General features: G+C 35.0%; 2 protein-coding genes and 1 long non-coding RNA gene across 11 annotated transcripts in view; 1 reads left to right on the plus strand and 2 right to left on the minus strand.

The window, feature by feature from the left end:
- The window catches only part of clybl (citrate lyase beta like), a 760,714-nt gene that overhangs the window by 506,711 nt on the left and 227,815 nt on the right, over nucleotides 1-26,188 (plus strand). The window lies entirely within an intron of this gene.
- nalcn (sodium leak channel, non-selective) overlaps nucleotides 1-26,188 on the minus strand; it is a 192,014-nt gene that overhangs the window by 85,488 nt on the left and 80,338 nt on the right. For all 9 annotated transcript variants that reach the window (XM_087266408.1, XM_087266412.1, XM_087266411.1 and 6 more), the window contains 4 exons: nucleotides 13,202-13,330; nucleotides 8,996-9,163; nucleotides 3,250-3,441; nucleotides 1,660-1,797 (listed from right to left, as the gene is read on the minus strand). In XM_087266408.1, coding sequence (XP_087122534.1) covers nucleotides 1,660-1,797; nucleotides 3,250-3,441; nucleotides 8,996-9,163; nucleotides 13,202-13,330 — 627 coding nt within the window. The remainder of the gene's footprint in view (nucleotides 1-1,659; nucleotides 1,798-3,249; nucleotides 3,442-8,995; nucleotides 9,164-13,201; nucleotides 13,331-26,188) is intronic.
- Nucleotides 21,975-25,607, minus strand: LOC147835335 (uncharacterized). The gene is made up of 2 exons (XR_015499608.1): nucleotides 22,874-25,607; nucleotides 21,975-22,557 (listed from the first exon to the last, which is right to left on the minus strand). It is a non-coding gene; the product is annotated as an uncharacterized LOC147835335 (long non-coding RNA).

The raw sequence follows: 26,188 nt of genomic DNA on the forward strand, positions 1-26,188 counted from the left end.
CAAAACAAAATTGATTTGAGTGACTCTTCACATGAGTGAACTATGACAATCCAAACACAGGTGAAACCAATCATGAAAAAGGATATTTAAGAAAGCTGATTGCTAGTTGCTTCTCCTTATTGTGAAACCAGAAAGTAGTAACATGGAAACCTTAAAAAAAACTTTCCACCTAAAACTAGATAATTCACCAACATGGATTAGGAGAAGGATGCAAAAAGCTGTCACAAAGCTTTAAAGTCTCTATTTACACAGTCTAAAATATAGTAAGAAAATTGAAGAACTTAGGAACAGATCTTATGAGGGAAAGATGTGCTAGACAAAAAAAAAAAAGAAAAAGAAAGGCAAAGGCGAAGAATGGTTAAAATGGTGACAGACAAACCGCAGACCACCTCCAAAGAGCTTCAGGAACATCTTGCTGCTGATAATGTCGTTGTACATCATTCCACAGTCCAGCACACTCTTCACAAAGAACAGCTCAATGGAAGGTGATGCAGAAGAAGCCTTTCTGTACCACAGTTCAGTTCCAGATCTACCAAGGAATTCATGCTCAGACACGATACAATGTTCTAGAATGGCCATCCCAGACTTAAACGAGGAAGAATGGCCCAAACTGCTTTTATTAAGAATTCAGGGACTTATCCTTGACCATATTAGGTGTCTACAGTCCGTTATTTCAACAAAAGGTGGCTAAACAAATGATTGATGTCATTCTGTTATTCTGTTGGGGTGCCCAAATTTTTGCAAATTTTTTTTTAAGACCTCAATTGCATTGCATCTGAATTAATTAGATTTATTCAGTAAACATTTCACTTAATCTGATTTAACTGAAATGTTGCTTTATCCCTAGAGTATAAAATATATCCAAACGAATTTACTGATTTGAAAGCAGGCTCATAGCAGGCTATGGCTTGCAATTATGAAAGTTATCAGGGGTGGCCAAACTTTTGCATAAGACTGTAATAATGGTTACCATTGAGGATGAGTTAACAGCAAACTAAAGTATCAGCAAATATTCATTTATAGGTGAAATATCACTTTCTATAAAAAATGTCATCATTTACTCATCCTTCATTTGTACCAAACATCTTGGAATATATTACTTCTGTTGAACATAAAATAAGATATACAGAAGAATGTGTGTGTGTGTGTGTGAAGGGGGGGGGATACTATGGATATCAAATGCTCCATTTTCCCAACATTCTTCAGAATATATTGTTTTGTGTTTTACAAACACATGTCTTTGGACTGTGGTGGAAACCGGAGCACCCAGAGGAAACCCACGCGAACGCAGGGAGAACATGCAAACTCCACACAGAAACGCCAACTGAGCCGAGGCTCGAACCAGCGACCTTCTTGCTGTGAGGCCACAGCACTGCCTACTGCGCCACTGCTTCGCCCCATGTAATGTTTTAATTTAAATTATTTTGAATTTAAGTTTTTTTATTAAACATAATTTTTTTTACATATTTTATTTAGCATAAAATTACCTTTAGTACCGACTGATGCAACAGGCATGCATATCACTGTTATACGGCTGTTTTGCCTATGGTTTAAATCCTAATAAATTGGTAAAGTATCACATACATTTTAGTTTAAATATAATAAAGCAATACAATATAATAATTTAAATCTTCTCTCTGCACAACAAATGATATTTACCAGTGTGGCAAAAAGGTGATACAGAATAAAGTATATGGCCACCACCGGAGCCCACATCTGTCCCACAGCCACCAGTGTTTGGTCCATGACATCCACCCAGCCCTCCTGCGTGAGAATCTGGAACATGGACATAAACGCCTTCAAGAAAGAAACAAAAACATTATCAGTCAATGTTCTTTGTTTTTCAAAACAATAATTGACTATAGCAACACCTAACAAATATGGTTAAAGCTACATTTTGTACTTTTATGCTAGTTTTTTTCCCCCCCAGAGATTGACAGTCTCAGTTTATTGGCACAATATGAGGATGGAAAAAAATATTTCTGGTTGAACACAAGTCTTGCAATCTTTACTGCATGGCAGATGTGTGCTTTCATAAGATTGAAAAAAAAAAATACATATCATTTCCCTGTTTCTCCAGTCACCCACACAAAATGAAAATGTTACTAACAAAGCAAAGTAATAAGTTTAGGTTTGTGGTGTTTATAAATACAGTAAATTCCCTTGCCTACGCAAGGTTATTTGACTGACAATGCTGTGGCCAAAATGAGAGAAGGCAGAGCACATTATTAATTTCACAAAAATAAATAAATAATACAAACAAATTCAATGTGCCTCAGGTCTCATCGTCCTACAGAGATATGAGATCGCCTATTCATGGCCTTTTATTCCAATGGAAGTCAAATGAAGGTCTAAACTCAGCTGGTCCCAAGCCTGGTCACAGTCACACTGTCTCTGAGTGACTGCAGATGAAGATAATTTTGCAACAGGTCTATTGACAAGGGAGCTGGGTAAACATCATTATCTTCAATGGTTATCATGCCACCCGCCTTGGAAATGAGCGGCATCTGTTTATATGAGCCCCTCCAAATCCCAGCACGCATTGGGATCAGTGGAGTCCCACTAATAACGGAGGATAAAAAGACACCGCTAATGAGAACCCCTCTCATGAGCACATAGTATCAAAAAAAAAAACTTGGAAGTCTTACATCTACTGACAAATTAGGTATTATAATAGATTTAGAGATATTTCGGGCCACACTGGAATCTGAGTACTTCAAGACAAGAAAAAAAATACTGTTTGTACTTTATTTTAACTATTATTTCTTTACTACTGATCAACATTAATTCATTAATTACATGCAATTTCTATTCACTGGTTAAGGTTAGATTGCTGGTTGGGTTTAGGATTGGTTGCATGTGTAATAGGAACACCTTAAAATAAAATGTTAATAAAATACTTTAAGATGATACTATAAAAATACAAAAAAAAAAAAAGAAAATTTCACAAATCTCACATTCTATTTACATATTTTTTTGCTATTGATTTTACCATGTTTTGTTAGTAACTTGTTCAGTTAATTTTCAGCAATTTTTTATGTGCATGCTGAGATTTATTCAGTAAATGTGTTTTCATTGTAGTATAAGCCATTTTTTCTTATCAGATAAAAGCTTATCCTGTGCTCAGTGTTCAAATTTATGTGCATCTTGGCATTTGGTGCAGCATTTTTTAATGCAATACTCCAAAATGCGCATATAAATAGGTGGATGGAAACATGACTTATGTTTCCAAAACATAGGGAGACTTACCCGTGGAAATGTGGTGAAACGATCCAAATCCTCCACAAAGCAGAACATCTGCAGACTGATGGCAGACATCACTATGAGCAGACTGGCAGTAAACACCACTAGACTGCCCAGTTTCTTCCCTGGACCAAAGATCTTGTACACAAAGTCCTCTAGTGCAGGGGAGATTTTTATTAGACGGACCACTCGCAAAACCTGCAGGTAGAACAGAACGGTATTTTTCATTTGTATTTAAAAACAAACATATTTGCTACATATTAGAATGGAAAATCAACTTATCAAAGCATCAGCCAATTAAAGATTCTCATTAAATGGGTCTGGCATTACTGTTAGTATGAAAATCATCACAAAAAGAAGAGCTATGGAGTGTAATTGGTGTTTGTTTTATTGATTTTTAATGAGCAAACACTGATATTGGGTTCTTCTCAGAGTAACTTGGTTACAAATTGCTTTGTTGCTCAAGCAGTTACTAAATTACTCTAGGTGACAACAAAATTGATCAATGATGCATCTAGGTTAGGTTTTGATCAAGAACAGAGAATGGATATCGATCCATTTGCTTCCAGCTGAATGTGGCCTAAAGGTCCTCCTGCTGCTGCCACTTTTAAACCTAGAAGAATTATCCAGCAATCCTCTGGAAATTGTCACAACAACAAATGTGCTTATTTATTGTTTGAAACTTAAGCAACTTGTGTTTATAGTTTTGTTTAAGTTAAGAACAAGTTAACAAGTTAAGAAGTTAAAACACACTGGTAAAGCTAGTAAATACATGGTCATGGGTTTGATTCCCATGAAATTAATAAAGGCTACGTTCACACTGCCAGGCTTAGTGCTCAAATCAGGTTTTTTCCTCAGATCTGATTTTTTTTGCATGGCTGTTCACACTGCTGTTATAAATGTGGCAAATATCAGATTTGCAGTGTGAACAGATCATGGTCCTAAACTGACCCGCATGCGCAGAAGTACAGATACGGACAGCACAAAATGTCTAATTATGCACAGGTGATACTGTATGAAGTAAGCATGTTGTCAGACCATGCTTATATGATTATTGCCCATTTCACAGACAACCGTGGTGAGCTTCATAAACTGTAGAGGATTGTTCTGCTGCTACTAACTATTTCGGCATTTGAAATCTAAAATAAGTCACTTGTGATTGAAAACACTGATCATTTGTGATTTATGACAACAGCGGTGCGTGTTTATTTGATCGCTGGTGTAGTGAACTCATCAAGGGTTAATGAGCAGCCGCAAACAACTGTGAAGGCAGAGTTGTTTTATCTCCTTTTGCAGAGTTATTTAATTTTACTTCGTTATAAACAGCAGACATGTACAGAAGGGGGGTTTGGGTGCTCGAGCACCAGCCCTTTTTTTCTCTCGGAGAAAGTTCTCCCTCCTTTGCACACGGATCCCCTCTCCGCAAAATGCACGACACTCTTCAGCTTCGTGATCAACCTGTGCCCCAATCGTTAACAAACACCAGTTTTGCCTCCAAAATCTTTTTCAAAATGAACAACCAAACATCAAATCTGTGTCTGGTTTAAGACTAAAAATGAAAGTGGCACAGATATGACCTGAAAAGATCAGATTCCATGCGGTTTGGGCTGTTCACACTATCATTACCTGAGTCACATGTGGGCAAAATAATCAGATTAGACCACATTTGGCTGCAGTGTGAACGTAACTAAACTGATAAATGGAAACAGAAATATGCTATAGAGCAAAGGTGTCAAACTCAGTTCCTGAAGGGCCACAGCTCTGCACAGTTTATGCCGAGTTCAGACTGCATAATTTTCAAAGTAATTGTGTCACAGATGTTTTTTCACACTGCATGACTATCTGGGCTAGCGTTTTGTAACTGCTTTGTTTACACTGCAGATTAGATCGGCGACAGGGGGTTTAACATTGCATGACTTTACAATAGAAAGAATCGCCGACAACTATTTCTCACAACTAAAAACACGTAGTATGTCTTTTGTTATTAACTACATAATGAGAAAGAAGACTTTAGTGGGGTAGTAAATGTTCTTTTTTGCTCATCAGGGTTTGAAGGTAATTAGCAATTTCTCCTCAACTCTTTTCTTTTTTGACCCAGTTGTGATATTTCTCACATGACAAGTCAAACAGACAGGGGTGCTCCTGCCAAATCTCCACTAGTTTTTCCTCTATTTCTTGTGTCCAAATAAACTGAAAATGAGCGCTTTTAACTTTTCTCACAGCCTCCTTGGCATGTGTAACAGGTTATAAAAGTGCTTCCACTTGCTTTTCTTTTATGTACATGGCCCTTTAATTCTAACTGACCCTCCTCTCTGTTCATTGGCTGGTGGCATGTTGTTAACTGGTTCCAGACGGGTCATTATCATTCGCGTCAGCTAAGAGAGTGGTCGTGGTGAGTGAATGCTCCTGTAAAGTGTATATTTTTGTTGATCTTTTTGTTTTAATTATCCACAATGTATCTTTTTTTGTGATTACAACTTTATAATTACTAGTGTGTGCACCTGTCATTGCAGGACGACATATTGGACTGTCTGGGACTGATCACTGTGTTTTCATTGTGTTTGCCAGGTACATTATTCAATATTTACTGTTTTTCTGAACTCATGTTTTGTGTTTACTTTAATTATTATTCGCTCCAGCTACTGTAAGAGAGTGGTCGTGTGTGTTCACCCGTCATTGCAGGACGACATGTTGGACTGTCTGGGACTGATCACTGTGTTTTCATTGTGTTTGCCAGAATAAAGTTATCTGTTTGAGGTGTGATTGGGTGTCAAATCTCATCTCTACTACACACAATGCAGAGGAAACCGAGTACTAACCGTTACACATGCAAATAGCCATATTAGTCAATGCTTCCCTCTCATTGGCTGTAGGTTATCGCCAATGTTATTTTCAGTCAAAACACATTTGACACAGCATGATTTGAATCGTTGACAGCTCCAGATATTTAGCATGCCAAATATCTCACGGGTGTGGGCGACTCATCTGCGATTTTCTCAGATCACATCTTTGATAGTTCACACTGTGTGATTGTTACTTGTGTGAACACGCACCGATTTACTTGAGATTTTAGGCAATTGTCTGCGATTTCTCAAAACCTGTTGGTGAGAGCAAATCGGGGCTAAATCATGCAGTCTGAACTCGGCATTAGGTTTAACCCTACAGTAATTAAAAACACCTGATCAAACTAATTGATTGCTTCAGGCTTGTTTTAAACCTCCAGGTAAGTATAATGAGGCAGGGTTTGAACTAAATTGTGCAGGGCTGTGGCCCTCCAAAAACTGAGTTTGGACATCCCTGCTATAGAATTTCATTTAAATGCTAAGTCAAACTGCTTTAGTTAAATGCGTGTGACAAATGTAGAAACATAAATGAATATTCTCTCTTTGAAGGCAATGAACTTTTCTTGGGAACGCTTTGTGTAATGTCATTTCTTACTGTGCAGTTTGAGAAGCAATGGAAATGAGGCACTAATTAGGCTCTCCAAAAATCTAAGTGTAAGACCTATTGCATATGGCAAACTGGAATGCAAAGTCATAGATTGACCTTTACAGTAAAGCCCTAAATACATGACAGCAATATGCTAGAACAGTCTTTAAAACTACTCATTAACTTATTAACAGTTTTGCAGATTCTGCATGGTATATGTAAACTTATGACCTCAACTTGTTAAACAAATCGCTGCTAAACTGTGCTTTTACAAACCATATATTAGTCTAAAAACATTGCATATTCTATATAGTGCTGTCAATTGTCGTAGAAAATGTAAATTGCAAAATTATTACAGAAATTATGTTCAAAAGTTTTGGAATGAGTTTGAAGCTATAAATTGCTATTTGTGACAATGACTCATAAAACTAATTATGAAAAATATAGAATGCTATTTACAAATCAAATTTAACATGGTGACTGCTCATGGTCTATTTCATGGCAGCTTTATAATGAGCCCAGTCATGAAGGGAGGATATGAATATTCACAGTTGGAACTCCGCCTCTCCTGCCGCGAAAAAACTGGAGGGAGAGCGCAGGTTGTGTCCTTAATGAGGCTTGTCAACGTGAACGTGCTTCATCCATTCCCATTCCTGGCAGCTGCCAGGAGATATAAGAAAACAGCTCCGCCACGGCCACCAGTATGTGTTATTACCCTGCATTAGTGCATGATTAGCATCTCAGAATCTAGCAGGTGCTGCTCTCATGCAGGGAGCCCTTTAGAATGCTGTGGTTGCATGTGGCATGGTCTCACTAAAAATAAAACTAAACTTAGCTTCGCATAATTTATCATGACAATCAGAGACTAGTTGTATTTTTTTTACTTCTCAGACTGATAATGATATGTTAATATGATAAAGTGGTACAGTAAAAGGTGTGTAGGTCTGAATTTTTAAATATAGCAATGGTTGTTATGGTTCTGACACACACTGTAAGTGGTAACCAATCACAAAAGGTTCTTGGAAATGACAGGTGAAGTAATAACAAGACTCTAATTAACTGTTTAAAACTCTTTCACCTGTTAACCAGCACCCCACTTATGGGGATTTACACCTAACTTAAAATAGCAACAGTTCCTGACCCCATTGAGAAAAACAAGCAAAACACAAATTAGGTATCACTGTAAAGAAGACACTTCTGAGCTTTACTATGCTAAAAAATGCTTTAATGCTAAAAACAAAAAACAATCCAATACAAAGTTCTAGATGCTGAGGTAACGAGGAAGAAAAACGTAGCTGTTCACTATTTTTCACTGTATATTGTTTTAGTTTTTTCCATATACAAACACATGAAATAAGTATTGTAATAACATACAGGGTTCAACGCTATGGACGTTTTTATGGCGTTCTTCCAGTGGTTCAGATTTTTACTTGCCCTGCCAAAATTTTCCCCTGGCCCCACCAGTATAAAAGAAGTTAACAGCTATTTCTTAGCCATATTTTTTAAATATGTGACCATGAAGCAGATAAATGTTGATATTTCTTTCAAGGTGTCAGCACAGAAATAAACAAAACAATAGGCCTTATAAAATATTATAAAATTTAAATATGGAAATATTATCAGATGGTAATTTCGGATAAACAACACTCCTTATTATTTCACTCTGTAATGTACTCTGTAATATTTTACTCTGAAATATTCGACATAAAACGCACATTTATCGGTAGAAATGACATCCCGCTTTACTCATTCGTCTCTCTGCATATAGCCGTACAGGCTAATATAGTAACATAGCTATTACGAAACTATAGTACAATGTGATATTGCCTGGATCGCTGACTCGTTTTGCTTTCTCACTACAATCTATCCACTCCAGAGTTCGTTTTAATTGACCCGAGACCACCTCATTCAGTTGATCTCAGACTGATTGATTTGGCGTGGTCCGAGAGTGATTGTGAGATTCACATACAAACGAACCGTGCTAACTGGGCAAAAGAGAAAACACCCCAAGACTGTATTTCAGCAAATGTAAGACTTTTTGAGGCCTAAAATTTAGTTTTTGAAATTTAAAACGCATTTTAAACATTTAAAAAATTAATTCTCATTTTAGGAAACCTTCTAAACAAAATAAGCAACTTTTAAAACAACATAACGGGGCACTTCTGCCCGCCAAAGTATTGGTGAATTTCAGCACTGATGCTGAAACAAATCAAGTTCTAATAAGTTTCATTTACATATATAAATTAATTTCAGTGCCACACCACAGTTCATATGGACTGTATTCAGCAATATGTACTGTATACTGTATGTAACTCTCTCTAACCTGAAAGTAGGTGAACTGCGAGTGGTAAAGGTCAGGGTAGATGTGCAAGGTGGTGCCCACTACAAGCAGCGACTCAAACTTGTGCAGCGATGAACTGATGTATCCAGTGAAGCCCAAACACCAGATTTTCAGCAGAGCCTCCAAATCAAACAGCACAGTGAAGGCGACCTGAAAATGGCAAAAAGAGACAATGAGAGGCAGGGAGTATGATTATGGAGAGCTATTCCTTGTGTGCTCATTTCTTAGTAATTGCTTTTTAAGTGTCCCTAGAGCCCTTGGCTTTTGCAAAGGGAACACGTATGCGAACACTTGCGCAATCAAACAAAGAGCTGAAAAACTCACTTGTAAAATACAGTATATAACACGCACGTCGCTCAATGAAAACTAAAATGCAATCAGAGTGAGATGCGTTAAGGCAGAGGAATGTCAACACAAGATGGTAAACAAAGCTAGTATTTCCCCGGTTTTCCCGATTTGGTTTGATCCAAATAAAGCACTTGTATGGATTAATGATGAGATGGATCGGCCTGTGAATATGTGGGGTGCCTCTTCCTCCTTATCTCGGTCTTTCAGCTTGGAGTGGGCGGGTGGCCACACTCCTCTATCTGTCTTTGTTCCCACAGTGCCACCTGCATACTGATTGCAGAGGCAGTGCGTGGCAAACAGGACACACACACATACCCACACGGTTCTCGCTAAAATGGAGTGTTGCCCACAAGCTGTTTGCACCCACGTTGTCACTCAGCTGATTTAATCTCTGGATTTTTAAGGTGAAAAAAAGTGATGACGATACGTTTATATGAGATTTCAGCATAAAATCTGATGACGCTGATGCCTTTGAGTGCAATAACAATATGAGGATTCTTCTGGCCATCTCAAAACTCAATGTGTAAAGTGGTAAAATAAACATCGTCAAGAGAGAGAAAGAGCAGAGAGTCCATCCCAGAGAAGTTCATTATCGAGTAGCATCTTGACACTCCAATGAAAATCTGTGAAAGACGTGAAGACTTTCACAGTGGGATTCAAATTGTGCAGCACTCGTAACACGTAGCATGAAAAACGATCAGGGCATGACTAGTAACATCTGGGGCACCCATTTCAGGCATCAGATATGCCTGACTGCGTCCCAGATAAATACAAAATACTAAATTATAATAGATTACAATTTAATTTAATTCACACCATGTTAAATACATAAAGGTAAAAAAAAAAACTGCAAATGTGTTACTGTGTCTAAACCTATTGTAAACCTAAATCAGGAAACTTAAAATAAAAATAGCATAACATGGATTTTTTAAATCAGCTTTTCAAAATATAGATTTGTTTGAACTATATTCAGGTTTGCACCAGCAGATGAATGAGGTATTTTGCTACAAATGATATGTAGGTTGTCACATATGAGCAATTCCAGCATTATGGATGTGATATTTGCAGTAAAAACTTGAAACATAAATTTACATCAAAAGTATATGTTAAGATTACATTGAAACATCTGTTCATTCATTCATTCATTCATTCATTCATTCATTCATTCATTCATTTTCTTGTCGGCTTAGTCCCTGTATTAATCCGTGTCGCCACAGTGGAATGAACCACCAACTTATCCAGCACATTTTTACACACCGGATGCTCTTCCAGCTGCAACCCATTTCTGGGAAACATCCACACACACTCATTTACACACTCATACACTACGGACAATTCAGCCTTCCCAATTCACCTGTACCGCATGTCTTTGGACTGTGGGGGAAACCGGAGCACCCGGAGGAAACCCACGCGAACTTAGGGAGAACAAACTTGCTGTGAGGCGACAGCACTACCTACTGTGCCACTGCATTGCCTACTTCTGTTTATCTTTTCCAAAACAAATAACCACTAAGTAATAGGATCAGAAAAATATCAACCTGTAAACTTTTTTTAAATATTTTAAATGATGAAAATAAACATGCATTATAGATGTGACCAAAAGTATGCGAGTTTACAATACACAACACTTTATTTAGTTCTTTAAATTAAATTGCACAACCCAAAAGAAATTATGCTAATTAGAGGGATAAGAGTTGGCTCACTACAGAACAAAAGGTATTAATTTTATTCTACTTTAAATTTTTACATTTATGAGGAAAAAACTTGATTATGGATGTGACATTCCTTATTTATGGATGTGACAAATGTGAAATTGGCACTTGTGTGACATTGGTAAATCAAATATAACTGTTTGTATACACTGACAGAGACATTTTTACAAGTAATGTAAAATACAAGCCCCTCCCCACACACACGCACAATAAGAAAGGGTTTTGCTTTTTTTTCATGGCAAGGTTGACATTTGCATGGAATTGCTCATATGTGTCCAAGAATAATAAAAAAATTGCTTCTATCTACATTTTTTCCCCATGAGTTTAAGAGAAACTGTACAGAAGTGATTATATTACATCCTTAAAAATATGTAATAATGGTAACACTTTAGAATAGTGGTCCATTAGTTATTTTATTTACTAGCATTAACTAATCTCTTACAGCATTTACCAATCATAGTTCAACAATAACTAAAGCATTATTCTAAGTTGTGCTTGTTTACATTCTTTAATCCACTGTGAGTAAACATCAACTAAAGTTATTTAAAGAGCCCCTATTATGGGTTTTTGAAAATGACCTACCGTGACCTTCCGTGTAACACAGCTCGAAGCAATCCTGGAATCCAGCTGAGGTTTAAATCTAAAAGTGCAGCATGTCTAAAACTATTGATTATTTAGCAAAATAGTTAACTCAGAGTTTAATAAACGAAGGGAGTTGGGTTCGGATCTTTTGTTTGATCGCATCGACATCGATACGGTACATGCCAAATATGTAGTTCCAGTTCTGGTAAAATGTGAACGCACTTTCACTTCAGACACTGGATCACGGGACTGATCATTACGTAAAGATGATAATCACTGACAGATAAAAATTCGGCTGCGGGGAAGAGTTGAAGGGTTAAAATTCATTTTCACAACAATACCACAATATTGCCAACCTAGTGCTGTGTTTGTTCCTGTCATTTTCAGGTTTTTGATACAATAACCTACAGGTACACTGAAATGTTGGATTCATCGGCTGTTTGCTTTTAATGGAGCAGCAGAGACTATGGGACTTTGTCAGACTTTGACAGGCACTTTGTCAGCAACTTTTACAGTTCATATGGACCAGTTTCTTCTTCCTCCGGATCAATACATGTAAGTGTCATTAAAATTGTTGCCTCGTTTTGTGTAGTTTGCAAAATATGTGTTTAATTGTGTGTTTTAAGTTTTAATCACCCCACGTGGCTTGTAATCACGCTTCAATTATAGATCAGTGCTTGTACTGTATCTCTCAGGTAAATCTGTATAGGACTATTCGCATTTTGCGTCCAAAATTACATTAAAAATGTGATGCATGCTTCTTCTTTTAGCGATTTTAAATCCATTTCTGAACTGGCTATTCTCTGCTGTTTGCATTTGCAACAGCCACCATCAGCTGTTCCTCACACGCACTACGAATTTTCGAAATAGTTCAACTATTGCCACTGAATGGATTACAACTGAATGTGTGTCGTTGTTCTTACTTGGGATTAGGGTTAAGAGTAGAGAAATATGCTGGTGTTTAACTGCATTGCTTTAGTGCATTCCTGCATTGGACTCTCACATACTTTCTGCTACTTCATACTGTAGCCGTGGTGGGCGTTTCTCTCTGTCATGTGCTGAACGCAGTCGACCAATCGCAATAGACTGGGTCATCGGTCCAATTTGCTCAGATTTGCTTTGCGCTAAGGAGGGGTTTGGAAACAAATAAATCGCTAAATGATTTTTATCAGAGTCGCAGGGATAATTAGGTAAAAATAAATGCATATTATAAGACAATGAAAGTGTTTTTGGTGTTACACCTTACACGCCTATCAGCATGTTGTTGGAGAGCCCTAAAACCAAAATATGACCTTTTTAATACAAAGTAGGGGCTCTTTAACTTAAATAACAATAACTAATGTTAACAAAGATGATTAAATACTATAATAAATGTAAATGCATTAACTAACATTTATTGATGGACTTTTATTTTAAAGTGTTACCATAATAATTAACAATCATTGATTTTCCACTGTGCTAGTGAAATTGCAGCACACAGAGAAAAGATACACAAAAAACATCAAAGATCTAGAACATTTTTAAGATCATATTTGTCTTGTCTTACCTCAGCCAGGTAGAACTCATCATTGGTGAGTTTATGGTCACCTCTGTGGTAATTGCTCGCAGCTACAATCACATCAACAGCCACCATACTGAGGATGAACATGTGGAAAACTGAAGATCGCATCAGTTGCTGCAAAGATAAGAGGAAAATCAGAAATGCATTAGGTGACAATGTTTTTGTAGCAACATGCTAACAAAGTTCTTACAAGGCATCATCAAAACTGTTTGGACATGTTTTTTTTTCCAATTTTACATGTGTGGTATGTGTTTGAATAAGCTATAACCGTTTTACCATACTGAGTGTACAAGATTAATTTGCACTTGATTCTCCACTTATGTATAAATGGAAGCTTTTAATCACAGTTAGAACTGAGCCAACTAAATGGACCCTCACTGCCTGAGCCCTCAGCAGGCCAAATGAACCCATTTCAGGCCCATTACAAACTCAGAAACATGAGGCAGGAAAGACAAGTTAATTTAAACCCAGACTGAGCCACCTGTCTGCTGCCCATGAAATCTGTCCCTACTTCCTGCTAAAGATTTTTTTCTTCTTATAAAAGTATGCTGCAATACTGGATGAATTATAATGGGAGGTATTTTGATACGGAGGACAACCAATCTACTATATAAAGATGTTTTCCAGTCAGAAGCATGATATCTGGAGGATTGAAATTTTAACTGGTTTTTAATGTATTTTAGGACATCACTGATAACTAGGACTGAAAGATTTCAAGCGCAACTTTTCCCATGTATTTCCTCGTACATGTGGAAACTAGCTAATTAGGCATTATCTTTTGAGTAATCTAATTGCTTAGAAGGAGAATTCAAGAAAAACAGCTATCAGTGATACTATACAACCTAAAAGGTACATTTAAAATAATTTTTGAGCATAACAGTAACAAGCAACAGGGTTTATCTATTTAGCCTGTAATTTATTTATCTATTTACTTTGAATTTATTTTTAAAATTTATTGTATGTAAGATTTATTTAGATAATGCTTAAACATGTCGGTTCTTTCCTACTGTGCCACCTCTGAAATTGAAACTATAAGCCAAAGGAAATAATGAATGAATAAATGAATGAATGAATGAATGAATGCTAACACAGCATTCATAATGTGAGACCATGTTTTTAGTCAAAGACAGAAAAGAAGTAAAGACAACTCAGCTATATTTATTCATTCATTCATTTTCTTGTCGGCTTAGTCCCTTTATTAATCCGGGGTCGCCACAGCGGAATGAACCGCCAACTTATCCAGCAAGTTTTTACGCAGTGGATGCCCTTCTAGCCGCAACCCATCTCTGGGAAATATCCACACACACACTCATACACTACGGACAATTTAGCCTACCCAATTCACCTGTACCGCATGTCTTTGGACTGTGGGGGAAACCGTAGCACCCGGAGGAAACCCACGCGAACGCAGGGAGAACATGCAAACTCCACACAGAAACACCAACTGAGCCGAGGCTCGAACCAGCGACCTTCTTGCTGTGAGGCGACAGCACTACCTACTGCACCACAAAAATAAGCAATATACAAATAAAATGTGACAAAAATAAGATTTTCTTAAATTTATTGGTACCAAACCTGCTGAGTAAAATTTAATATAATTTAAATATGATATGATATATAATATAATGTAATATAATGTAATATAATATAATATAATATAATATAATATAACATAACATAATATAATATAATATAATATAATATAATATAATATAATATAACATAATATAATATAATATAATATAATATAATATAATATAATATAATATAATATAATATAATATAACATAACATAATATAATATAATATAATATAATATAATATAATATAATATAATATAATATAATATAATATACAGGCGTCATGGTGGTGCAGTGGGTAGCACGATCGCCTTACACCAAGCAGGTCACTGTTTTGAGCCTCAGCTAGGTCAGTTGGTAATTCTGTGTTGAGTTTGCATATTTTCCCAGTGTTCGCGTGGGTTTCCTCCAGGTGCTTTGGTTTCCCCCTCAAGTCGAAAGACATGTGCTGTAGGTGAATTGGGTAAGCTAAAACTAGCCGTTGGGTATGTGTGTGAGATTGAGTGTGTATGGTTGTTTCCCAGTGTTGGGTTGCAGCTGGAAGGGCATTCGCTGCGTAAAACATATGTTGGATAAATTGGCGGTTCATTCTGCTGTGGCGACCCCAGATTAGGTGCTAAGCCAAAAAGAAAAGGAAATATAATATAATATAATACAATATAATATAATATAATATAATATAATATAATATAATATAATATAATATAATATAATATAATATAATATAATATAATATAATATGATATAATATAATATAATATAATTAATATAATATAATATAATATAATGTAATTAATATAATATAATATAATATAATATAATATAATATAATATAATATAATATGATATAATATAATATAATATAATATAATATAATATAATATAATATAATATAATATAATATAATATAATATAATATAATATAATATAATATATTTAATATAATATAATATAATATAATGTAATTAATATAATATAATATAATATAATATAATATAATATAGTATAATATAATATAATATAATATAATATGATATGATATAATATAATATAATATAATTAATATAATATAATATAATATAATATAATGTAATTAATATAATATAATATAATATAATATAATATAATATAATATAATATAATATAATATAATATAATATAATATAATATAATATAATATAATAGTTTTTAAGTAAACTAATTGTGTGATTCTGCAGACACAACTTTGGTTAAAAAAAGAACATTATATTGTTTCTAAACATTACTTTGCAAAATTATTTTAAAAAAAATCCTTCATAACCTCCAATAAGTATGCCTTACAGCATTTAGAAGCATCTCTCACCACTTCACTGGAAAACTTCCAGATCACTGAAAATCTTTGTTTTCATAATCAGAATATTTTCCATGACTAAAAATGCTAACTTACAACTTATACAGTACAAAGTGCTTCACAGATCACATTTAACTGGGCAGAAATTATTTAAAATGGGTTTCACGTCAGAAATATGTTCGCATTGCACACAAAACACCCCAGACACTTATCTTCACGCCTTATGGTATTGCACTCCAATTAAATCATTTTGGGAAAAGGTTACTGACTCACTCTCCAACTTAATGGGTTGTCACATCCCACTGTGTCCCTCCCTCTGCATATTAGGTGACATATCCACAATCAATATAAATAATACAAATGGTCAGTTACTGCTGGTGGCTCTAACTATCGCCAAAAAAACTATCCTCATGAACTGGAAATCAAGAAATAAAATTCACATCTTACACTGGAAAAACTTATGAACAGAATACATCTCCATTGAAGATCCTCTTTGCCTGAAGCCATTCCCTAACAACACCTTCATCAGTATATAAACAAGAGGGGAGGGGGGAGAGGGGGTCAGGTAGAGGTATTAGAGAAAAAAAAAAGTATATATATATATATTAAATCTAATTTAAAATAAATAAATCAATTGGAGAAAAAAAAAACTATTTAGTGTAAATTGTATTAATACCTTTCCACATTATAATTCGGTCTTTATATGCTTCTTTGCTTTCCCTTTCATTCTATTCGTTCTCCTTTTCTGTCTCTCTCAATGTTATATATTCAATTTATTAGTATTATTTATCATATTATTTTTCCTTTTTATTATTATTATTATTTATTATTATTAAGCATATTATTATTATTATTATTATTATTATTATTATTATTATTATTATCATTACATATTTTTTATACCAGTTCTTCCCCTGACCAGTCCAACAACAGATAAAAACAATAAAAAAAATAAATAAATAAAAAACATTCAGACTACATTCAGAGGGAAAAGTGTGACGTGGGCATGGCAGCCTGGGCATTGCACTGGACTGATCCATGCTACACGTCACATTTTTTTTAATGCATCACAAAGCAACTGACAAACACTTTATACCACAATGCTCCCCATACAACTTCCACCTTCTCAAGTTATTGTTAAAACTGGTGTTGTTTTTTGTTTTTATTATTATTATTATTATTATTATTATTATTATTATTACCAGCATGAGTATATTATAGTTACAGTATTAATAATCCATCATACATCTTATTAATATTACTATTTCCTGTGGGTTTGTATAATTCGTAATTGTCATTTAATAGTAATGTTTTTTTTTATTATTATTACTATTATTATTATTTATTTTATTTTTTTATTATTATCATTATTATTCTCATTGTTTTATTCGCTGAACTTTATTTTTTCGACTCTTTTTGTTTCTTTCCTTTTCTTCTATTCTTTGCGTTCTTTTTCTGTTTTTTATTTATTTTTTTTTTCCTTTCCCTCTCCTTCCTCTTCTACTTACTACTACTATTATTATTATTATTATTATTATTACTTGTCCTCTCCCTGATTTCCCAACCTCCCCTCCCCCTCCCCCTGCCACTTTTATCATTAATGGTATTACTTTTACTTTTGTTATCATTAATATTATCACTGTTCTGACCTGTCTTCCTGTTATCTTTTTATTATCATTAATATAAGTATTAATACGATTATCATAATTAAGGTTGCAGTAATTGTTGTTGTTGTTGTAGTAGTAGTAGTAGTTGTAGCAGTAGTCATCATAGTAGTATCGATTGTAATTGTATTTTGAAGTAGTAGTTCCTGTAGTAGTTGATGTCGTTGGTATAGTGGTAGCAGAAGTAGTAAAGGTGTCGTTGTAGCAGTAGTAGTAGTAGTCGTTGTTGGTGTAGTAGTAGTAGTAGTCATTGTAGTAGTATCGATCGTAATTGTGATTATTGAAGTATTAGTTCCTGTAGTAGTCGATGTCGTTGGTATAGTGGTAGCAGAAGTAGTAAAAGTGTCGTTGTAGCAGTAGTAATCGTTGTTGGTGTAGTAGTACCAGTAGTAGATGTCGTTGATGTAGATGTTGTAGTAGCAGTGATTGCGGTAGTAGTAGTAGTAGTAGTAGACGTTGTATTAGTTGTAGCAGACACTGTAGTATCAGTAGTGGTAGTCATTGTTGTGGTAGTATCAGCAGTAGTAGACATTATAGTAGTAATAGTTGTGGTTGTGATTGTAGTAGCAGCGATAGTAGTTAATAATTATATAGTAATATAAGTAACTTTCTGCAGTAGTAGTAGTTAGGGTAGTACTTGTGATTTATTATCATTGTCATTTATTATTACTGTTGTCCTTTCTTTCTTTTTACTGTCATTATTTCTATTATACATTACTAAACATAGTTGTTACTCCCTAACTCTGACTGGTTTCTTCTGTATCTGTTTTACTTATATCTGCGAGACTAGATTCATTTATTGGCTAACATTGTTCCTAATGTATGTAATCTGACCTTCCACCAAGTTACCTTTACATGGACACACACACACACACACACACACACACACACACACACACACACACACACACACACACACACACACACACACCTAACAGTACCTGACTATATTGTTTTTTTTTTTGTTTTTTTTTTGTTGTTGTTTTGTTATGGTTTTTTGTTGATGTTTTTTGTATTTGTATGATCCCAATTTATGTACCTTTTTGCATATTCTAATAAAAAAAATAATAATAATAATCAGAATACTTCAAGGTACACAAAACATTTTTATTTGTAGTATTTAAAATCATAAGAAAGCTAAAATCGTTAAAAAAGTATTATGCTTACAGGAAACTAATGCATTTTCAGGCTCTGAGATCATGCATTCTACTACAGCTAAATAGCTAGTAATATTTGTGTTAAAAATACACTACCCACAATCCTAAAGGAGGCAAAAGACCAGAGAAGTATCTGTTACCATGGAAACAGGAATCATTGGAAAAGAGCTTAACAGTGCTACCATTAAGCATTGCAAATCATATAACTGAGTATAGTCTCCTAATGCTCTAAAATAAGTTATATTTGTATACATTTAAGAAGGAAATGCAAATAACTTTACATATATGGCAATATATGGTTCTTCTGACCTCTATTAATAAGTTGCAATGATTCAAAAGTAATGACAGTATTATCAGATAGTAAGCCGGATAGAAATTTCGATGGGTATACATTTTTAAAATTCTATTTGGTGTTCCTAGTGCAATAAAAAAGTGCATGCTGAACATTTGACTCCAAAATAGCAGCAGTTCACACACTGAGAAAATATGCAACACGACCAATGACAGAGGGTCAATTTGCTTGCAGTGTCATGACACAGCGGATGGCACAGTCTAACTTGTATAGGCGCTCACAGCTTGGAAGCATTTATGTGTTATAAAACAATGAGGAGACAGAGCTAAAAGATGCAGATAAAATGCAACATGTACACTCGACCATCCAAATACACGAACACAGCTTGTGGGTGGGTGGAAAATCTTAAATGAGCTGAAGAGAGAGGAAATGAAAAGAGAGATAAAAAAGAGTGAAAGAAAAATGAGAACAGAGGAAGGACCTTTTGGAAGGCAAACAGAAAGAACCTCACATTTTTTTAGAGCTGCCAAAATGGTCAATAACATTTATGTAAAAGTGATTATACTCCTCTTTAATGGAGGGAGGGAGTCAATCAAGCTTTATTCTTTGCTTCTGTATTGATGAAACTATTAAATACAGTATAAGTAAATTGGAGTAATATTTTACTTCATTGTACTTCGTGTGCTACAGTGAAAGTGAGGAAAGCAAAAGACAGCTAGAAGAAAGTAAATAAGAAATGGTCTGTTACATAGAGAGGTGTACGATGGAGAGATACTGTGGCAAGACATTAAAAAAGGAGACATTCTCCCCATGGGTTTGACAGCCAGACTGGGCCACATGTGGAACAATGCGGCCCCACGCCACATACAACCTTCAAAATAAAGCTTGCCTTTGGAAAAACAATGGCAAAAGGGCATACAAGAGATTATCTCAAAACAGATTTTCTCTTTTTCTTTGAGTCCAGGGGCTGTCCATCTGCCCAGAGAGATATATTGACTGCAGTTCCTTAGACTTGTGTATGTTGTAAATAGAATGTAACAGGTTTTGTAATTGGCAATTAAATCGCCTCAAACCCTGCAAAGGCTCCGTTTGGATTGCAGTAATCTAAAAAAAGCCAATGGCTTGAAGTCCCAAAGAAAAAAAGTCTAGACACATTTAGGCTGTTGTCAATAGGCTATTTTGTGTTAAATAATAGAAAGAAGAAGAAAAAAAAAATAATATATATATATATATATATATATAATTATATATTATATATAGGTGCTGTATATCTGTTGATTGATATGAGGAATTTTTCAAGACAGACACTGATATGAAACTGATTGATAAATTAGTTAGAAATCACAAATATCAATCTAAAAAGACTTTAAGGTTCTTATGACCTAAAGGCTTTGAAACTCACAGTATTTTCGATAATTTCATCTGAAACATGAGACATGGCAGGACATAAATTAGCTCCTACCCCTCTTTAAAAAAACAACCAATCACATTTAATTTTTCGAGTGGTTGACTGACTCATGAAAGCCACAGTATATAATAGCAATGCTAAGTGTTTAACCATTAATCTGCTATAAAATACAACATTTAATAGTAATACAAATGGAACTGATTTGTTTTGAGGTCCGTGTCGACTCGTATGATCCTCTCTGTGCTGCCGTCTATTTGGGCTGAAGTGGACCATATACCTGCATGTTCCATTGATTCACATTACACAATTAAATTTTCCAAAAAGAAATCATATTTACATCAACTTAATCATTTAGGGGTGACACGGTGGCTCAGTGTTTAGCACTGTCACCTCAGTGCTTTCTCTGTGGAGTTTGCATGTTTTCGCCATGTTCAAGTGGATTTCCTCTGGGTGCTCCTGTTTCCCCCACAGTTCAAGACATATGCTATAGGTGAATTAAATAAATTAAAAGTGCTTTATAATAAAAGTGCATATTATATATATAGTTGGAATGACACAGATGAGTATATTGTACAATGTAAAACAATTCAATGGCAGGACACTAATCTTGATATTCTTTGCAAGTGACCAGAGCACCACAGAGCATGAGCCGATGACACATGGAGAATTCACAAGAGACTACTTATGGAAATGGAAAGGTAATTAGAGTAAAATGTTGGAGGTGTAAGAGATTAGAGCTCTAAGGAATGGGCTGACCAAAGTGAGGGATCAATTGTAGGCCAAAACAGGAGAGACTGGAGAGGCTTTAGGATGTTACTGCTAATGTAGAGTAAAAAAAAAAATTACATTTATATGGTGTAAAGAAATTAAGATCTTACAACAGAAGTAACATATCCATATACAGCTGAAGTCAGAATTATTAGCCCTACCTGAATTATTAAACATAATAGTTTTAATAACTCATTTTTAGTAACGTATTTCTTTAATCTTTGCAATGATGACAGTATATAATATTTCACTAGATATTTTTTGAGACACTTTTATACTGCTTAAAATGACATTTAAATGTTTAAGTTAGCATAGATATATAGTGTACACAAGATATCACTTACGGGCCCTATCACATGCGACAATACTGCCACTACATTTGTACAGGGCTCCCAGGACCAAAGTCATTCAAATCGCTCTAGTTAAGACTAAAGCCAATTTGAAGATGCTGGACTTTAGCGATGAGTACGGGTGTAGTAACGAGCAAAGTAAGAAAAAGCAAAAAGGCAGAACATTTCATAGGTAAGATTTAGTTTTTTAATTTTTTCATATTATGAACTTCTGTGCACAACAAGTATTGTCATTGATGGTAATTCAGTCTCTTACTGCACTGACCAAGTACCGTTACCTTGCACTAAATACTTTGCTTAAGCTAGTTTTGTTGAATAAATTCAGCAAACACTGTGAATAAAATATGACAACAAGACACTGCACGTGCCATAAACTTGTATTATTGTCGGCTAAGTTCACGAACGTTGAAGTAACTTATAAGGGTGCCTGATAACAGTGATAACATAACAGTGCCCACGCCTAATTGTGCATACTGTCCAACATAAATTATTGAATATAATAAATGTTATAGATCAGAAAGGTGAATATGCACACTGAGACGCAAGGATATCAATGGTTCGCATGAATCATTCATAACGGAGATTCATTCACAAACGAATCACTCCCTCCGAAGTGAAAGCGGGAGAAGGGGTGTGTTTCAGGACATGAATTAGATCAAATTTAATGGAGAGAGGGACATTTACATGAACACAAACTTGTTCTTTGTCGGCATTATCTGTGCAGTCACTTATGCATCGATTCAGAAAAGTACTGTAAAATAATAATTTTTCTAATAAAAGAAAATGTGCATACTTTCAATTCAATTCAATTCAGCTTTATTTGTATAGCGCTTTTACAATGTAGATTGTGTCAAAGCAGCTTCACATAAATGGTCATAGTAACTGAAACAGTGTAGTTCAGTTTTTAGTGTTTAAGTTCAGTACAGTTCAGTTTAGCTCAGTTCAGTGTGATTTAATCATTACTGAGAGTTCAAACACTGAAGAGCAAATTCATCGATGCGTAGCTCAACCAATCCTGAACCATGCGAGCCAGTGGCGACAGCGGAGAGGGAAAAAAACTTCACTTGATGGGAGTAAAGAAAAAAAACCTAGAGAGATTATACCATACTCATCACAAGGAAAACCTCCAATTGTAGATACACGTATAAATGTTTAAATATCTGTGGCTTCGGATGGCCAGTCCTAAGCTACACCTTGGACCCACATTCATTTCAAAGAAGCGCTATCCTGTACTAAATAGGCAGCTCTATTGATGCATTCCTTCCAATGGACAACAACAGGATAGGTGACATCTAATGTAAAGATCTATGGTTTAACTAGGCAAGTTAGGGTAATTAGGCAAGTCATCGCATAACCGTGGTTTGTTCTGTGGACAACTGAAAAAAAAATTGCTTAAGGGGCTAATAGTAAATAAAACTGCTTTTATTCAAGCCAAAATAAAACAAATAGAAGAAAAATTATTATAGGAAATACTGTGAAAGATTTCTTGCTCTGCTACACATCATTTGGGAAATATTTAAGAGATCAAAAATTCACATGAGGGCTAATCATTTTAACTTCAAGAGTGTATATAAGATCAAAATAATTTAAAGAATTCCACAATTGTGTTTTTACATATTTAAATTACAAATTTCGAAATAGTAATGAAGTGATTTTTTTACTGTCTAGTCTGTAAAGAAAAGTCTGTAGTTGCAAAGAACTTTTAGAGCTCCAGAAAACGTACTGTACCAAGTATCTCGCACAATATCTCGAGGGAGAAGGATGAGAGAAGGACAGTGGCAGTCTGGACTGTCTGCTGCTCTAGTCCGGGATCACAGCTCAGAACTTGCAGAGCAGCCTCTATGACTAATATCAGACATGACAAAGCAGTTTGACATTTTCAGTTTCTCGATGTTGGTTTTCCCTCGGGTGCTTCGGCTAAAGGGGGACTAACAGGTGACTCCATTTTCTCAGGGCTCTTGACTTCACCCAGAATTGGTTCTGGCTTTCTGAAAGACATGATGTTTTTATTGTAGGGTTTGTGAGCTTGAGTGTGCAATTCATCCATTGTCTACTTTAAAAATTCTTGTGATGTGACGCCTATTTCTCGTGTATGAAGACCATAAAAACAGCACTGTCAATGCACTCAAGGTGTGGTGGCCTACTTCTTCTGATGTTGCTGGTGCCACATGAATACCTAGCAGAGCTGTCGCAATCAATTAAAGAGCAACCTTTGAGAGGGCGGGATGCACATCTCTCGCGCTCTCTCTATTTCACTGGATTTGATGCAGCCCAATTTGTATGCTTCAAATCTTCCTCCAAACAGACATTCAGAGCATCTTGTTACTGCTCCGCCTTATATGTTTGAAACTTCAGGCATTAAACCTGTCAGCTGACACGTAATTAGTGTTCTTTACAGTAAGGTGCCTGTCATGCTCCATCAGTTTCGTGCCAGAATCAAAGACAGCAACAACTCAAAGGCAAGAACATTGCTTTATCATTCAGCGCACGTCAGTGGCATTTGACCAAACATTTACTGATTCTTAAAGGAGTAGCTCCCCCCAAAACTGTCATCTTTTACAAACAGAAATCATTCCAAATCTCTCTTGTTTTCCTGTTGGTCGCATAAAGAAATCTCAAGACTGTGACTTTCTTTTACATACAAATACAATAAAGAACACTGACACATCTGATCATTAAAAGCAAGACAAAAAAAAAAAGAATTACACAATTGGTAAATACATTTACCCTATTATCCTTCTCAAGTTATTGTCATTGAATGAGATATGCAAGTTGTTTTTCACTTCTGTCTTCACATCCTCCTTAGCTTTACTGCCATTCATCAGAAAAGTAGCCATCAAATGAATTAAAACACAAATTGTGTTTTGTTTTTTACAAATAATTGATTATATCAGTCTGAATTACCGTTCAACACCTGAACTGACTGACTGTAGTGAAAATGGGATTCATATTGTATGGTGTTTGTATCCATTTTAAAAGTAAAACTATAGACTCTTTTCAAATTTCCAGGTTTGTCAGTAGCGGAAGGCGTCATGGTTCGGTAAACAAAGTGCAGTGAATGGGAGAGAACAACAAATATTTTTTTTTACAATCCTATTTGCTGAAATAATAAAGAAAAAGAAAAGCAGTGTGAGACTGATGACGGCAGCCAGAGGAGAGAATAATGTCAGATTTACTCTCAGCCTCTCACATAAGCGGTAACTTTTTTTTTGTTTGTAATTTGAGGCAAAGATGATCTAATACATACATGAATGCATATACGTAATGTTCATTCATTTTTTTTTTTTAAATATTAAAAAACTTTCAAGAATTTAAATATATGACAGTCTTGTGAAAAGAATCCACTGTCCTCATTCATTATCAGTGAATGGAAATGAACAACTGTGCTTGTCTTCAGAATTTCAATAAAGCACACAGATTATTATAATGCTTGACTCCATAGAGTTTATTGATATAAACAAAGTTGCTAAACAAATTTGAGTTTCCAGAGGAAAAAAAAACCATACATGTTAAGAACTATGTGAAGTAAAGCAAATTATGATTCTAAGTTTATTTTTAAGGTATACTTCAGGCTAAATTTAATTTAAAGCAAAAAGTCTATACTCCATATGTACAGGTAGATAAAGATTCCAATTAAGTGGGAAAAAAAAGCAAACGAAACAGACAAGACACCCACCTATGGTCATTTATCGATCAATAACCATTAGCAAATGCTGCAAGTAAGGGCGGGTATCGTTTGGGGTAATTTTGATACCGGTGCTAAATCAATACTTTTAAAACAATACAAGTGCCAAATGGTGCCTGAACCAATAGTTTTGAGCAGCAAAATTATGGTGGATGACTCTAGAAAAATCCCTTATTTGAAAAAAAAATTTATGGTTTTAATTAAACAATATAATTAACGTTTTAGTTTTTTTTTTTTTTAAGTAAACTGTACGTCAATTTAGATTTTATATTTGAGGAGTTTAGATGCAAAAGCCGCTAAACGTCACTACCGCCAAAAAAAGAGATAATGACATTGAGTGAATGGTTTAGGCATGTAGTATGCAAACAACAAATATTTTTACTTCAAATCATCTAAATCGCAGCATCAGCCCATTCAGAAATAACAATTTTTTGGCAAAAGCCTCTAAACGCCACTTCCCTTTGACAGCAAAAGCCGCTATATCCAGAGAAACAATTAAAAATTGCTAATCGAATCCCATGTTTTCAATGTAGTAGCGCGCTGTAGTAGGTTTTTATGAGAACAGTCAGTGAATGGCAAATGTAAATTTTCCTAAACTCAAAACCCTTTAGAGATTTTTCAACTAATTACACTGACTCATCTCAATAGGTGGATTTAGAGGTTTTTGCAAAAAAAAAAAAAAAAGGCTGAAGTGGTTTTAGCTGGTTTTGACGCAAAAAAAAGCTTACCTTGTTAAAA

The sequence above is a fragment of the Danio rerio genome, chromosome 9 (assembly GCF_052040795.2).
Source record: "Danio rerio strain M-AB ecotype USA chromosome 9, GRCz13ab, whole genome shotgun sequence".
NCBI lineage: Eukaryota > Metazoa > Chordata > Actinopteri > Cypriniformes > Danionidae > Danio > Danio rerio.